At 42.4% G+C, this 16,564-nt stretch overlaps 1 protein-coding gene across 3 annotated transcripts in view; it reads right to left on the bottom strand.

The window, feature by feature from the left end:
- The window catches only part of Ccdc192 (coiled-coil domain containing 192), a 160,099-nt gene that overhangs the window by 131,813 nt on the left and 11,722 nt on the right, over nt 1-16,564 (bottom strand). For all 3 annotated transcript variants that reach the window (XM_070034130.1, XM_070034129.1, XM_070034128.1), the window contains exon 3: nt 8,872-8,979. In XM_070034130.1, the coding sequence (XP_069890231.1) occupies nt 8,872-8,979 (108 nt within the window). The remainder of the gene's footprint in view (nt 1-8,871; nt 8,980-16,564) is intronic.

The raw sequence follows: 16,564 nt of genomic DNA on the forward strand, positions 1-16,564 counted from the left end.
CACTCAAAAAGAAAATACAAACCAAAGGAAAAAAATATCCTCCAAATCCAATAAAGCACACAAAACATACACACACACACACACACACACACACACACACACACACACACACACACACACACACACACACACACACACACACACACACACACACACACACACACACACACACACAGAGCTCCAATGCCTACTTTCCCAAAGACCAGAGCCTCATGGCTACCCTAAGACCCAGCACTGACCCACAGCAGACACTTCTCATTGAAGCCTAGCAAAGAATTCAAGACCCCAGGCAGCTCTGTGTACTGTCAGGCTTGTTTGTTGTCTGTGTCCTCTCACAAGAATATCAGCTCTACAAGTCTGGATCCTGCCTGCCTTGTTCTGTGCCCTGTTCCTACCTCTCAGCACAGTGCTGCATGCATGGCCGGGCCTCAGTCAATGCTTGGGAACCGAATGAGTGCACTGCTTAGGGGCTGGGGGGCAAGCAAGCAAATAAACAAAGCACAGCACCCTCTGTGATAGCTTGGTCACAGTCTTGACATGGAATGGCCTTCAAAGCCATTAGGGCCTCAGACGGGGTTCTTGTACACAGAGCAAGTCTGCAGCGGCATTAGAGCTGAGAGCCAGGGCAGACCCTGGGCTTTTTCCTTTCTATCTTTGTCGCTTCCTCTCAGGTTTGCTTTAATGCTCTCAGCCATTCTCACAACATGCGCTTAGAGCTTTTTCTTTAAATAAAGATCACAGATTATTTGTCCCTGTTCATATGATTCTAACAGGGAGGAACGACCTCCCTGCCCAACGCTTGTCACTTGGCTTTCTGTCCTGGCTGAGACTGAGACTATAAATTGGACCACGGGGTTCTCAGAGCAATGGTTTTTTGCCCAGCCTTCCTCTATCTTTCCTGCCTTAAAAGGGTCTCCAGCCGAGCAACAATGACTGGTGCCCGCAATCCTAGCTATGCTGGAGGCTGAGATCTGAGGATCACACGTTGAAGCCAGCCCTGGCTGAAAAGTCCCTAAGACTCCATCTCCAACTAAACAGCAAAATAGCTGGATGGAGACATGGCTCAAGGGGTAGAGCACTGAGACATCAAAGGAAGAAAATACCACCTCAGTCTGAGATGCTGAAACGAATGCATACTCTATTTGTCTCTTTCTACATGAAGTACACCCAACAACACACATTTTCCAGACACCAGTCTGATGACAGACACTTCTACACAGCAATGTCCACTAATGTCATACTGATACAGACTCTAGAAAACAATTACTTACTTAGCGCTCAGGAATAAGCCAGTATAAACGTGTCAAGATGATTCCATGGTGAACTAGTTCTCTCAGGAATAGCTAGTGCGGGGAAGATGAATCTCCCCACCCAAAAGAGCGTGGACGTCACTAGGATAAACTTTCTATGCAAACAAATCTGGTCAAGGGCTTGGTAAAGAGAGGCAGAGATAGCTATTCGTCCAACAGATGTCCACTCTTACTTTCTTAATGAAAAAGAGAAGCCCTCATACTTGTGCCCAGGTATGTAACTGTATTTCTCAGATCTTACACAAATGGAAGTGGCCAGTGACCTACAGGAATTGATTGGTTATTGAGATTTCTAAAAAAATTCCTTGGATAAGGGCTGCTCTGCTTTCCACCACCACCCCATCCTGCGGAAGCCTCTTCCTTCCCAGTGCTGCCTAAAACATGAATTCGACAAATGGGGCTGCTGGACTCTGTTGTTCTACTGAAGAGGGAAAAGCCATGTAGGAGAAATCAAAGAGACCAAGTTCAAGTCTCCTGGAGCTACCCAGCTTCCCGGCATGGGCGGGCTTAGACTTGCTTTGTGTGAGGGAAAATTCAATCTGCCTTCCTTGTTGGTGATGTCTGTTTTATATCCCCAAACAGAATCCAAAGCGATTTGCTCCTTGCGGCTGGGGAACACAGAGAAAAGGAACTTCAGCCTAAGGGTCTGGGTTAACATCTGGTGCTTTAACTAGATGAGATCTTGTTAGATATGCAAATTCTTAAACCATACTCCAGATCTGGAAGAGATACAGAAAAGCAGCTTTTGTTGGGCCTACCAATGACTAAGGAAACAGCAGAAAAGCTGGACACACCTGCCACCATTTTGTATGTGTCTCTGCTCTAGGCCATTTCTCTCTGCAGTCATTTTGAAATCACCTTGGAATCTGGGAAGAACAGGACTTACTGTGGATCAATAACATCTGAAATTGCTCCCTAAGGATCAGTAGAGCTTCTTCAAGACAGACTACCCACCAGACAAAGACAGACTTCCTTATCTTGACCAGGGGTGACCGTGACCCAGCATCCCCGAAAACTACCCAAAACAAGGACTAAAATAACAGCTAACCAAGCCATCCTTTCCCCAGGAGCACCGAATAACCATGCACACATCTCCCCTCCTGTGTCCATTCCTTGTCTACCTAAACCTATAACCTAACATCTGTACTCCAAAGATGGCTGGTGACATGTCCATGCGCTGTCTTTCCGAAGCTACCATGTAATAAATCTCCTTTCTCTGCCCTTCATAGGCTGGAAAATGACATGTACAAATCTTGATGTTTGGGCCCAGAGTCTAAAAAGTTTGATTTTAGAGTCACTGAATCAGAAACCCCTAGGGGAGGGTCTAGAAATCTGTCTAATACACTCTTCAGGATTTCGTGTGGTAAATTCTCAGGAACATTATTTTATGATTCTTAGGAATAGGCACTGAATTTTTTTTTTTTAAAAAAAGTCCACTTCTAATGTCCAATTCACTATTTACTGACCACATGACTTGGGAACATGTCAATGTCCAGTCTCCTTGTCTTCACTAGTAAATGGAGATGGTAGTAACTGTCTCTCACAGGGTTATGGCGTGGCTCAAATGCAAGGTGTACACAGCTCAGCTCGGTACCTGGAACACTGCAGGTGCCTAAGAAATGCTAATTCCCCACTCAATGCTGAGCTCTGCTTCCAGACATGCATTCCTGTAGGAAGTGAATGCAGCCACCTCCACCCCTGCCCCAGTCTTCTTCTACTTCTATTGTTTTTTAAGATAAGGAAGAGCTAGGCAGGAGATCCCAGGAAAGAGAAAGAGGGAAAGGAATTTCCTTTGCAAATGTCCTAACTGGTCAAGCAAGCGGGACAGTAAAGATACAGGAATGCCCCATTGCCAGTTTTGTTTGGGGCCTTAGGAAATGTCGATCTCACCGGTTAAAATTATACAAATATGGGCCAACAGTAAGAAGTGAGAAAAAAATAGGTATGTTTTCCCTAAAATTAGATCCTAAATCTTAATTAAAAAAATAAGAAACAAAACTATTACGTTTGGTTCTCTTGAAAGTTCTTTCTGTTCTTGGTGTCATCAATCTCTGGGTTTCACCAATCCCACGATCACCTCGATGGAAGCCACAGGATTAAACGTATTTTATGCCCATCAAAGATCATCAAGAGGCCCCCTTACTGTGCCATGTTTCTATCTCATTTCCATCTGGCGGAAAGGATGCTTGGGAACAAAAAGGTCAGTTTCCCACCTGGCTTCCTACCTCCAGAAATCTCCTCCCCACTAGTCCTTACAGCGTCGTTCATATGCATGAGCATTTTCCTAGTTGCGCACCCATAAGTGTCCCAAATGAATCCTTTTGGCAGAGGTACGAGTGGATTCCTGTCTTGGTGGAAGAATGCGTGGACACCACCTCTTTCCAGCTTACCAGGGAAAACCCTGAGGTGACCTGACACCAGCGCGGCTTGTCTGGGGAAAACCATAGAACCTGCGAGGACAGACACACAGAAGCCTCGTGGGGTGTTGAATGAAAAACACGATTAAAGCGTGAACTGACATTATACCAAATGAAGAGCTGAGAATAGAAGAGAAAGCGGACTGAAAGACCCAGAGAAAGGAGCGTGACTCGGGGAGGAGGCAGGCAGAGAGACTTAAGACTATGAGAGTAAGGTAATAATGGCTGTCATAGGACCTGTGCCATCTTGCCAATGTTTTGGGAGACACCAGTAAGGAAAGAAATTCCTTACACATACCTATACACATATACCATACACACATACACACACACACACACACCACCACCACCACCATTTTTGTGGTTGAATGGAGCTGTGTATAATTTCTGTGGCCCAAGACATGAAAAGAATGATACGTTTCTCTTAAGACGTGGATGAGAGTCAAGATAAATTGGATCCTGACTGAAGGTCCATTGAGACCCTTCAGTACAGTCCATCTGGGCTGATAGGACAAAATGTCATATACTGAGTAGAAATCTATGTCTTATGGTTCTTGTGAGTCACAACCAAGGTGCCAACAGATTTGGTGTCTAGTAAGAGCCCAGCTAGCCTGGCTCACAGATGGTACCTTCTTTCCTGTCCACATGTGGAAGCGGCAAAGGTGCTCTCTCAGGCCTCTGATAAATGCACCAGCCCTCTACCCTCATGATCTCATCACCTTCCAAGCACTACCTTCAAATGTCATGATATTGGAGGTTAGATTGCAAGGCATGGTTTTTGAGTTGACACCCTTCTGCAGATCATAGCATCTACCAAGGCACTGTTATCTATCTCATCAGAAGTCTGACGATTATCCCATAATAGTAGTATGTTTATCTGCTCCTCTTAGACACAACAGTAGCTAGAGGCATGGAGTGAAATGCCCAACAACCTAAGGCTTGCAAACAGAACAGTAGGGAAAAAAAGCCTGGGTTTTCTAGCTGGGCGCAGGAAAAACCAGAAGGCCTTGGTAAGTGGGGGAAACTCTGGCTCGCAGGAATGTCGCCTGCTGAACTCTGTCCTGGGGCTGTCCGCGATCATGCTGCATTGTGAAACTCCTGGTTTGCTTGGCATTTTCTTAGAATCTGGCTCCGTAGAAAAGCCATAGGGTCAATTTACTTGTGTGGCCCTAAATGACAATCACCAGATCTTCCTACATCTATTGGTAATAGAAGCTAGCACAAAGGCATAAGCTACTTTTTATGAGCATCTCCAAAACAATGGTACTTTTCTTCTTTCCTTTACTTTTGTTGTTGTTGGTAGTGGTGGTCACGGGCTTGAACTCAGGGTCTAGGCCGGTGCTGTCCCTGAGCTTTTTCCGCTCAAGGCTTGCATTCTACCACATTGAGCCACAGCTCCACTTCAGATTTTCTGGTGGTTTTATGAGAGATAAGAGTCCCATGGACTTTCCTTCCCCGGGCTAGCTTCAAACCTTGATCCTCAGATCTCAGCCTCCTCAGTAGCTAGGATTACAGGCATGGGCCACTGGCGTCTGGCTCTCTTCACATTCTTAACACTTTTAATGTTCTTCCTCATTGCCTATCCCCTTTTCTTTATCTACTACTCATTCCCAGGAATGTGGTTTTCTTCTCACTGAGTTTACCCTATAAGAAATATAATCAGGTACTTTTTTCATATCAATTGTGGAGACATTTGGAGTTATGATAACCCAGGACCTGAGCTGGAATCTAGTCATCCTTTCTGCTCCAGCTGAAGTGTCTAATCATTTCGTTCACAGCCTTGACAAGTTTAAATCATATGTCTTAATTGTAAAGCATCCTGCTCTAGTGTTTCTTTTATATTGACAATAGTGACATGACTACAGAGCAATAGAGAATAATTGATAGCCAGAGTTGACTGCTGATCTCACCTGGGGAAGGTGACCACAATCTCCTGATTTCCTTATGGTTTTTTCTTTTCCCTCTTTTTCATGAAGAAAAAGCAGTTTAAGTAAACTGAGGCAATGAGACCCACAGTTGCTTAATGTAGATGACTACAACGGGACCTGTACTTCCCATTTCAGAGTTCATTCTGTGTTCTTTAAAAAGCAAAGCCAAGAGGTAGACTTTGGAGAAGGACAAACGTTTCCCCTTTCTCAAAGGCAAGGTCCACTAGTGGGCAACACTGTGAGCCTCCACTCCTTTTTTTCCAACACCAGCCTTTGACTTGTCATTTCTTCTTCAGCCTGTCTGTCCACCTGGGCCAGTGTTAAGCCACAGAACAACAACGTACATTACTTGAGTTATTGGTAAAAGCCAGCTAGAATTCTAGCATGCTTGAAATAAATCCTAAATTAATGACATATAAAGGAGTCTTAACAGATGCAGATGAAAACATTCACTCACACAGGTGTATACACACATACACACACACACACACACACATACACACACACACGTACACAGAGTCATCTTTGTTAGTGATAAAAAAAAAATAATGTATCTTTCTCTGCTGTTGCTTAATGGTAGACACTGTCAAGGAAGACAGTGGCACCCAGTGGACAAATGCTTGATTGTTGGAGACAGATATCTGTTCTGTTCCTTTCTGAACTGTTCTAGCTAACATTCTTACCAAAGGTCACTTGTGTGCTTTCCCTGTCTGTTTTTAAAACAGAGATTTACATTTGAAAATAGGCCACATGCTGCTGCTGATTACACTTTTTTATCTCTTCAAGGGTAAGCCTAGATCTCAGGGTTAAATCCTTTGAAACCTGGTTGATCTGTTTCAACAGTAGCAGAGGAGGCAGCCAAGTCTAATAAAACGCCCAACTTAATTAAAAATGCAATATTGAAAATGCCTGCAATGTGCCTTTCAACATCATATTTTCCTTTTGCTCAAATCATGGCCAACTTCTAATTAAATTCACTCAGTTATGCAAATCTGAAACTTCCAGAACTGTATTTTAGTACATTAAGACACAAAGCCCTTAAACACAATGTTATTGTGAACTTCATGTTGAAGTCGAGAAAATATCCACTTTTTCTCTCCTTCATTTTTAGTGATTCTGTTGTCCTTGAGCTATTTTATGAGAGAAGACCCTGTATATCCATCTTACTACCCAAAGGTACAAAGAAGTTGAGTGAAATCCAACTTCCATTTCATATACTTAATCTGCTAAAAAAGTTGAACAAGTACATCTAATTGTCTGGGGTTGTGGAAAAGGGCCATACAGTTAAGGGTACTAAATATTAGGGGCTATTTGTATTTCATTTTTTAAAGGAATTTGACTTATTTGAATAAGAAATCATAGAAATCACTCAAGTATAAAAAATAAACCTATGTCTCAGCATAGGGAATGCTTACTTTAATCAGTCATGCAAAAATCCTTCCCAGATTGGAAGCTCTTAAATTCTTAGATGTCTCTGTGTTTGTGTGTGTGTGTGTGTGTGTGTGTATGCTTTGAAATGGTGGCTAAAGTCCATCATCACTATTTTTAATATATATTTTTATTGTAAAGATACTGTGCCGAGGGGTTACAGTTACATGAGTAAGGTAATGAGTCCATTTCCTATGGAGCATTGTTACTCCCTCCTTTGTATCGTCATTATTTTTTGTGAAATTCGTAATTCTGCCACAGATTGAGGTTTGCTTTTGTCTGGTTCAGAGAAAACAAACATAAAAATCAGTTGGCAGTCCTGAGCCATGACGCAGACCTGAGATGGAAACTTTCTTTAAAAAGCTACATACTTTTATTAATAGACAAACATCCCCTGGTGAGCCCTAGTATCAGTCACATTTAGTGACAAACAATAAACACACCCTAAAGTTAAGGACACATTTATTTATTTTTTTGGAAGTTGAAAGGAGAATGAATCCACTTCTTTGTGTCAGGCACAAAGAACAATCGGCATGTACTCCACTGCATGCAAACTGGAGCTCTTTTCTCACAATACAACTACCTCTTTCCCCTAGTTCCTGCAGAAAAATCTTGTCAAACACTAATGGAAAATGGTATATGATATATGCAAGGGGGGAGGAGTCCAATGTGCAACTCCTCTGAACAATATCTCACAGCCTCACAAAATGATTACCAAGAAGCTGGAATACACACTGTTACTGGAGGATGAGATCAAGGGGAGGGACATAGACCAATGGATCAAGATGCAGTGTACTTACAAACGGTGCTGACTTGAAACCCCTTTATACTACTACTTAAAGAAAATAAAAAAATATTCTAAGGAGTGCAGACACTATTCTCTCAACAGTCTATACCAGTCCATGGGAAATTAATCAAGCATGCTGCTATACTGAGGTCTCCTCTTTCCTGTTCTCTCCACTGACTTTCACTAAGAGTGAGCGTTGGTGGCCCTGGGCCCTGGGCTGGAATCCAGCTTGGAGAAGCAGGTGTGGGGTGGGGGTAATGACATATAGTTCACTGCTAATGTCATTGGGAAATGGCTCAGCTCCCCCATCTGGGCTTTTCTGCTAGCTACAGCCGCCATGTCTGAGGTCAGCGATCTGGGACCCATGACCGGCAACGGCCGCTCTGGCAGTGCCCAGGCTGATGACCCAAGCCAAGCTCCACTCTGTGACCTGCTTGGCTTCCGAGAGTCTTCAGACTCCAAGAAGGAAGTCAATGTTTGAGAATCACTCTTCCAAGTAAGCTGTCTTCAGATAGCTTACCAAAATTATTCTGTGTCATTCCTATGTGTCTTTGGGCTTGTTTCTTTATAAACGCTGATACGCCTTTCTTAGTCAGGAAAACCACGCACTGTAATCAGGATTACATGGTTTGTGGTGAATGACCAAAATAATAATAATAATAATAATCAAAGAAGATGTAAATGTGGAAAAAAGTTTAAGGCTGAAAAGTTCCATATAGACTAAAGTAAGTCCTGTTAGGTTTACAAGGATGGTTATATGTGCACGTGTGTGTGCATACATGTGTGTATATGTGTGCATGCTCCTGCAAGGTGTATGCTTAAGCATGTGAGCATAACATGTATGTAAGGGAAGTGTGTGTGTGTGTGTGTGTGTGTGTGTGTGTGTGTGTGTGTCCAAGTACATGTGGAAGCCCCAAAGACAGAGGTTAAAATATGTCAGAGATTCACTTTCCATCCTGTGACTGAAGAACCTATACGTCCAGCCCCCGTGCAGGTTTTACCTGTTCGGTTAAAGCTTTCGCCTTTTCTTCTGCTTCCTTCAGGCAAACCTCCAAGTACTTGAGTTGGGCCGAAGTCAAAGTCATCTGCCCAGTGTCCAACGACTCTTTCTTTAAAACAATAACCAACATTACTTTCAATTAGTTTCCTGAGCACATTTTGAACAACTTTATGAACTGAGGAGCGGCTTAATTCATAGGATCACATTAATCCTTCTTTTTCTAAACAGTAATAACAGAGAATTAAAACTAACCATCGATCTTAGTTGACAATTCAGTGTGTTGGACTAGAAAGTGAAAATTGAATGGCGAAAAGAAATCGCTTTCAGAAAGCTACTCTGAGTCCTTGTAGAATCTGATTCATGGACAACTCTTGTTCAAGTCACAAGTTAAGGCTCAAAGTTTCTCCCTAGTGGAAGGGGTCACCTAAATCACTGCATGGTGAACACCCACCTATCAGGAAAGACTTCTGAGAAAAACATCCCTGGGTCCCTCTTACCTTCACCCTCTTATCAAAAGTGTTCCAAAGACAAGGCATCGCTAGGTAAGAGTCTTGGATCATTCTTCCCCAGAGATCAGCCATGTAACTCAGATGTAACACATGTATACATACTGCCTCTCAACATTGTTCTAAGGTTGCTTTTCTTGTGCTATAAGCAGATGGTGCCACACTGGTATAGAAATCATTACAGGTTCTGTAGAGAGTCAAATCACTTCCTAACTGTTTTGCGGCTAATGTGACGACTACAGAGCAGCATGAAAACATGAAAAGAGAACGCTCCTCTGTATTAACATTCTGACCTCACAACCTCTCTGGGTCTGTCCTGCTTGCTTGCGAAAATTCCCTCTGTCCCAGCTGCTTGTGATGAACCCCATCAAGAAGGAACTCTGTTTCTAAAGGTCTAAGGGCTGTTCTGTTTTTCCCTTTGGTTACGCCATTAACCTTACACGTGTGCAATTCCTGGTGATACAATGGAGCCATCTGCTGGTAAGTGGGGCCAACCATAGAGAGAAAACATTCACTCAGTTCTTAACAATTGTTTACGGTGAATGCCGAGCTGTGGGTCTCTGCTACTTACTGGCCTCTCAAGAAAATGAACTTCCATTGGGTGAAGCCAATTTATGCTGGTCACAACCGACCTGTCCCAAAGCCAACGTCTGTCCCATCCAGCGGCAGAAGCACCCTCATAAGTTTGCCATTAGGCGCTCTTTGAAGAAAGCATGCACCTCCCGCTGCCCGTCCTTCCTTCCCAGCCTGCCTGGTCAGTCTTGAGCCTCCAAGCCGGCAGCCATTACTAAACACCCCAGATTGGTCCTCTCACGGATTTCATTACCAGAAGGACAGGGATGAGGCTGGACGGGGCCAATCGGTGGGCTGCCCCAGCCTATAGCTTATTTTGTGCTTTATAGCGACTTTCCCCAGCCTGTAACCTCTTAGCATTTCTTTGATATGGTCTTAGAAAAATGCTGACCTGGTCTGATTTGATAAACTTCTTAATGAACTTATCTTAATCCCTCCCCGTCCTCCCCCCAAAACGTTGCCACAGGGGTGCATCTTGGGACTGGACTGGTGATACTAGGGGCAATATGAACCAAGGGTTCTCTCTATCCCAGGATGGTTTTAGTAGTTACAAGACACTATGTTGAAAAACGAACTTTACAATTTCTGCTGGGGGTGGGGAGGGTGGTGTAGTTGTGGAGGGGGGAGGGAAGGGATGGTAGGGGAAAAACAGAGGAGGAGGCAACAATGCTTGATGGGAAATGTACTCATTACCTTGCTCATGTAACTGTAATCCCTCTGTACAGTATTTTTACAATAAAAAAGTATTAAAATACAAAAAAAAAGAGTAGGTATTATGCCACACCACATGTCTGTAATCCCAGCACTCAGGAGGTTGAAGTAGGAGGTTGAAGTAAGTGCAGAGCCAACCCAGGTTTCAGAGAATGAGTTTTCCAGCCTGATCTGGACTCAAAAAGGAAAATAAAAATTAAATAAAAGAGTAAGTCCATAAAACAAGCCTCAAAGCAAACATTTTGTCTATTTATACTTGGACATACTTGCATGCTACGAAACATTTGGAAAGAGGGTATTGTCAAGAGGTCAAACTATTCCCTTGGCATTAGGAATACCTGATGTTATTTTCAGGCAGACTCTGATATTTGATCTCAAGAGGCTATTGAAAAAAAACATCTGTGAACAAACTCAGCAACACATCCACTAATCCATTAATTTATGCCCTTTCCTCTAAATACCCTGAAATTCACTGGCCAAGAGCAGCCATTTCCAGGAAGATAAAGGCACTGTAAAGTCAAAGCCAGATGAAACAAGTTATTAAGCAAACCTGGGATATTTTGTACAGAAAAAACACGGGAAAATGTCAAGTGTTGCAGAACGAGGAGATACCTAAACCAGCTGTGAGGAATGCAAAGCCTACCTTCTATACCTTCACTCTACTACAACCTATGCCTTTCATTCCTTAAAGCGGTCACACCTGTGTCCACATTTGCCTCTGCCTCCCCTACTCCCTTAAGAGAATCCGTTTATGCAAAGACAAGCACGTTATAGTAGCAAGAACTTTCCTCCAAAGATTGAAAATAGAACTACTACATGATCCTGATATGACACTTTTGGGAACATAACCAAAGAAATGTAAATCAGCATGCAACAGAGAACCCTGTGCACCTATGCTTATGGTAGCTGGATCCATAATAATCAAGATCAAATTTGACCAAAGTGCCCATCAATAGATGAAAGAATAAAGAAAATGTGAAATATTACTCAGCTATTTTTTTAAAAAAGGATGAAATGATGTCATTTGGAGGAGAGAGAATGCATGGAACTGGAGATCATCATGCTAAGTGAAAGAAGCCAGTCACATTGACAAGTATGGTATGTTCTCATTTATATGGAGAATCTCAAGGGATAAAAGTACATGAAAGTAAAGAAGGGGTATAAGGATGTGGAGAAAAGAAGGAGTGGAGGCAAGAAAGGCAATTGAAGGGGGGGAGTGAATATGACCAAAGCATATTAAAGCATGAAGAGAAATAGCCATATATGTGTATCTTAGCTATCAACAGATCTAATTTATCAGCCTGCCTATTATATATACATATATACATATATATTTGGGGATTAAACATGCACATGGATTTCCACACGATAAATTCCAGCAATTCAATAATTCATTTTTATTTATATCCACTTTTTGGTCTTTAATATTTTCTACTTAAATGTCAAGACAGAAATTGAAATATCTCTAGCTAAGATGATCAAATTAAAATAATAGTAAATAATATTAAACCCTAAGTAAACTCCTTGACTATAGTAGAGACACTAGATTGTTCCACAAATGCACACTAGGGGTTATGGGGCTCTGGACTAAACAAACTTGATACAATACTGTAAGAGTAAATTTCCTTTGGGTCGCAGAGGTCTCTCACTTGGGAAATCAGAGGAAAATATACTTTCCCTGTTTTTTTTTCTTGATTTCTCTAAGCTAACCCAGTGTCATCTTCTTATTCCATTCCTTGTTCTTGCATCTTTATTTCTCTTTCCCAAGATGACCTTGCTCTCCAAGCTTAGCTGAGCAAACTTCCCCTGTCCTTGAGAATTGGTGCATGGTCTCTGATAGGCCATATGCAGAATGGCCAGACAGGACTTGTGGGAGCCTTTTACAGGAGCCCAATATGTAACTGTTGATTGACCAGTGGTTCAGCAGCCAAGCAGGGGATCGACAAGAGGGACAAGTACTTCATGCTCAGAGGCCGAAACAGAGGCTTCATTGGGCAATACTTTTCAGGCTTTGGGCCTGGGACCCTGGCAGGGAAAAGAGCCCCAAGGAAGTCTGCCTGCTGGGGCAGTCTCTGCCTTCAGAGAGCAGGATCAAGGCCGAAGTCAGGTGGTGGAAAAGCTAATCATCAGTCAAGTAATACAGGTAAATGCTTCAACAGCTGAAGTTTTCTTATGAGTGCTGATATGTTGATAATGTGTTAACTCATATACACACATACACACGTGTGTGAATTGAGATAATTAAATTTAATTATAAGTGTGTGTGTGTGTGTGTGTGTGTGTGTGTGTGTGTGTGTGTGTGTACATAGTGCCTTTATTTAGAAGCCAGATTGCTAGGTAAAAATGTAGACACAACAAATTCTACCTTTGTAGAAGAGCATTTGAAAAATTACTTTTTTTTCATTTGAGACCAGGACTCTAACTTGGTATCTGACACTTTTTTGCTCACTGGCTGGTGCTCTACTACCTGAGTCATACTTCCAACCCCATTGGTGACTTTTGAAGAATTAAATGTCCTGAAAAGGTCTGAGTTTGCTGGACATGCTTGGGCCCCTGCTCAGAGAGGTGTAGTAAGTTCCTGCAAATAAAGCATGCATGCAACACAGTTTGCAATGGCTGCACTTCCTGTTTGCTCTCTCCCTCTGTAAACAACTGCTGTCCATTCCTATTTGCCCCTGCTTGACAGGTACCTACGGACCTACACTTGTTACCCTTCTTCTACTGTCTGATTATGCTTCTCACTCAGGTACAAGCCTTTACTCGTGCTGTCCCTACCCCTGAGACCTCAACCAGTTATACCAGGCACATTTATGTCATCAGAATTCAAGGCATCATGGGAATTTCACCACTCTCGTGTGTTTAGCCTTTACGGACAAAAGTAGAAACTGTTCTTGTGTTGGGGATTTCTTTCATAGCCATCCAAGAAGAGGTTTAAGTTAGAATGTGAACGAACTGCACTGAGAAGCTGTGGTAGAAAGTGTCCTTCAACATGTCCCAGAGGATGACAGCGGTGGGAGGGGTCAGCAGCCAGCACAGCACTCGGCCAGTCCCCTGGAGAGCTGCATTCAGAATCTGACTGTGTGTAACTCAGAGCCCAGCACTCCCCTGGCCTCCGCCTGAGTGTTTTCATCTTTCCATAAGGAATGTGTTTTCTGATGAAAACAGGTGGCTGTTCACAGGAGGGACTGGGAAGAGCTGCAGGAAGGGACTTCTTACACAGATGGGGATGGTGTAGCCTGACCAGAGGCAGGAGAAGAGAGGGGAGGTTAGTCTCTGGGGAGAATCTAAGAAAGGCCCAGGGAGAAGAATCTAGCCACTGCTGCGAATGCTCAGCAGCCTGGCCATCTCTTCTCTCATCCCTGCTCTCCGCCCACTCTCCCTTGGGATGAAGCCGATGAGAAGCCTGAGCTTTCCCTGAACAGAGCAGAATGGATGAAGGGTAAAGAGTGGTTGGGGGACATAATAAAGTGGGTGGGACCCAAGAAAACTTCAGCAAAAGGGGATTTCATTTCACTAGCGGTGCCCAGTGCCAGCTTAGACCATGAGGCTGGTTTGCAAATACACTTTCGCCAGTCAGCAACTGAAGGACAAAGGCAAGATGTTAAAAATAGTATTACGATGTTTTTCGTGAAGTCAGATGTATCCCACTGAAAAGACCATCCTTTATTCTAAAATTAAGACTGATGTACTATTTTGGTGTTAAGAGGATGGTTTTTAATGAATTATGGTGACACTGAGTGGAGACTGGTGTTTTAATGTCTCCCTCCTCTCTTCTTGGAGATACTGAGTTAGAACTCAGGGCTTCATGCTTGCTAGGCCCGTATTCTATCACTTGAACCACACCTCCAGACCTTTATGTTCTGGTTATTCATTGAGGTAGGATCTTGCTTTTTTTCAGGACCACAATCTTCCAATGTGTGTTATCATTGTAGCTGAGATGACAAGTCAGTCCCAAATTCTTAACACTTTCGCTCCTATTTCAAGTCAGTTCAAACCAGTTCATTTCCTGTAAGGTCAGTAGATATTTCTGCTAAGCAGTAGAAAAACAAATCATGATAAGGCAATCCGAATAAATATATTCAGCAGAATTCTCAGCTTAGAATTTCTGTTCAATACTAACTTCTTGAGATTTTGTTCTACGTGAAAATCAAAAGATATTGTACTCCTAAATTGACATGTTCGATTGAAATCTCTTTGTACAACTACTTAAAGATAATTTTTAAAAGCAAAAATTTTAAAGACTATTAAAAGTTATCTGATTAAGATGGGCGGCAGTGACACATGCTTGTAACTTTGGCTACCCAGAAGGCTGAGATTTGAGGCTCGAAGTTCAACTCCACTCAGGCAGGAAACTCGGTGAGACTCTTTTCTACAATTAACCAGCAAAAAGCTGAAATAGCAGCTAAGATCATGCCATCAGCATCCAGCTACAGTAAGTTTTTTTTTTTAATGTTTTAGTTTGAATTGAAGTAATTACATATTATTCCTACAATCTGGGCTTTTGAGTATGGTTACATTGTTACATTTTTCTGGAACATTTTATCTTTCAAAACTGAAACTCTGTACCCATCCTACCTACTTGGGAGACTGAGATCTGGAGATCATGTTTTGAAACCAGCAGGGATAGAAAAGTCTGTGAAACTCTTATCTCCAACTAATCAGGAAAATTCTGGAAATAGAGCTATGGTTCAAGTGGTGGAATGACAGCCTTAAACAGAACAAAGGCAAGAGAGAGTGCACGGCTTCGAGTTCAAGGCTCAGTAATGGCAAACAAAACACAAACAAAGCCTTACTCTAATACACAGATATATGAAACAAGTATGTCATGAAACGAGGAAAAAACAGTCTATTTTAAAACTGACTCAACCATTAGTTGTCTACTTCAAAGAATGGTGAGAATAATTAGAAAAAGGATTGAAAACACCAAAGGAAAAAAGATCAAACTTGCTTTAAAATTTTTTGTTTCTTTAAAGCTACCAAAAATATCCTTTCTTAAAACAATTCAGTTAAGCGGCTCATAGATACTTTAAGTACTCTTCTCATTTGATTAGTTAAGGTATTGTGGAGCAGGACTACTAATTTACATCATTCACAGGTTTAGATTACTTGAATACTTGGACATATTGATCAACAATCCATTCTCCCATCATACACCAGTGTTTTAGGAAATGCACATGGTTGCAGGAAAGAGAGATTTTGAGTTAGTTCCTGAATTCGGTGATAGAATTTTATTGTGAGGTTTCTAAATTAATTTATTTTGTTAAATAAATAATTGTTAAACTGTAAATAATCAGCAGCGAATGTTCTATTGTTGGCAGTGTTCAGAGAAATGGTAATGTGTTTTACCCAGTGACCTTTAAAGCTTAAGTAAAACATTCTAAAAGATTTGAATGCAGTGATGAGAACTTGCTTACTCCAAAGATGATGCTCTGGATATCGACCAAAGCACTCCTTAGCCGAACTTGAAGTGTTTAAGAAACCCTACTCTTTTTTTCTCCTTCTCGTCCTGGCATTGGCACAGACTGTCCTTTTTACCAGTATCTGAAGGAGAAATGTGTCATGCATCCTTTGGTATCAGATAAAGCTCAGCAGCAATTTCCATAGCACATTCCAATATGATACGTCACACAGAGGACAGGAGGAGAGCCTGCCTTTGCTGGAACTTTCCACTTCTTCTCAGGTCTGGCCGTTTGGCGTGGCCAGGACAGCCCAGCCCAGCCAACAGAAGCTTCTCAGCGAACCTCCCTTTTCCCATTCACTTGATCTGTGCCAGGGCCCATTGGCCAGGCTGCTCGGGCTGCCCAGTGTCTCTCCTTATTTGGAGATTTCCCTGTCTAATTAATGCTAGGTCTCCAGGGAGAAACCAGAAATCCCCTCACACAAACATTTTTTGGGGGGGCAAGT

This window comes from Dipodomys merriami, unplaced genomic scaffold, assembly GCF_024711535.1.
Source record: "Dipodomys merriami isolate MVZ:Mamm:240054 unplaced genomic scaffold, mDipMer1.0.p SCAF_24, whole genome shotgun sequence".
NCBI classification, from domain to species: Eukaryota; Metazoa; Chordata; class Mammalia; order Rodentia; family Heteromyidae; genus Dipodomys; species Dipodomys merriami.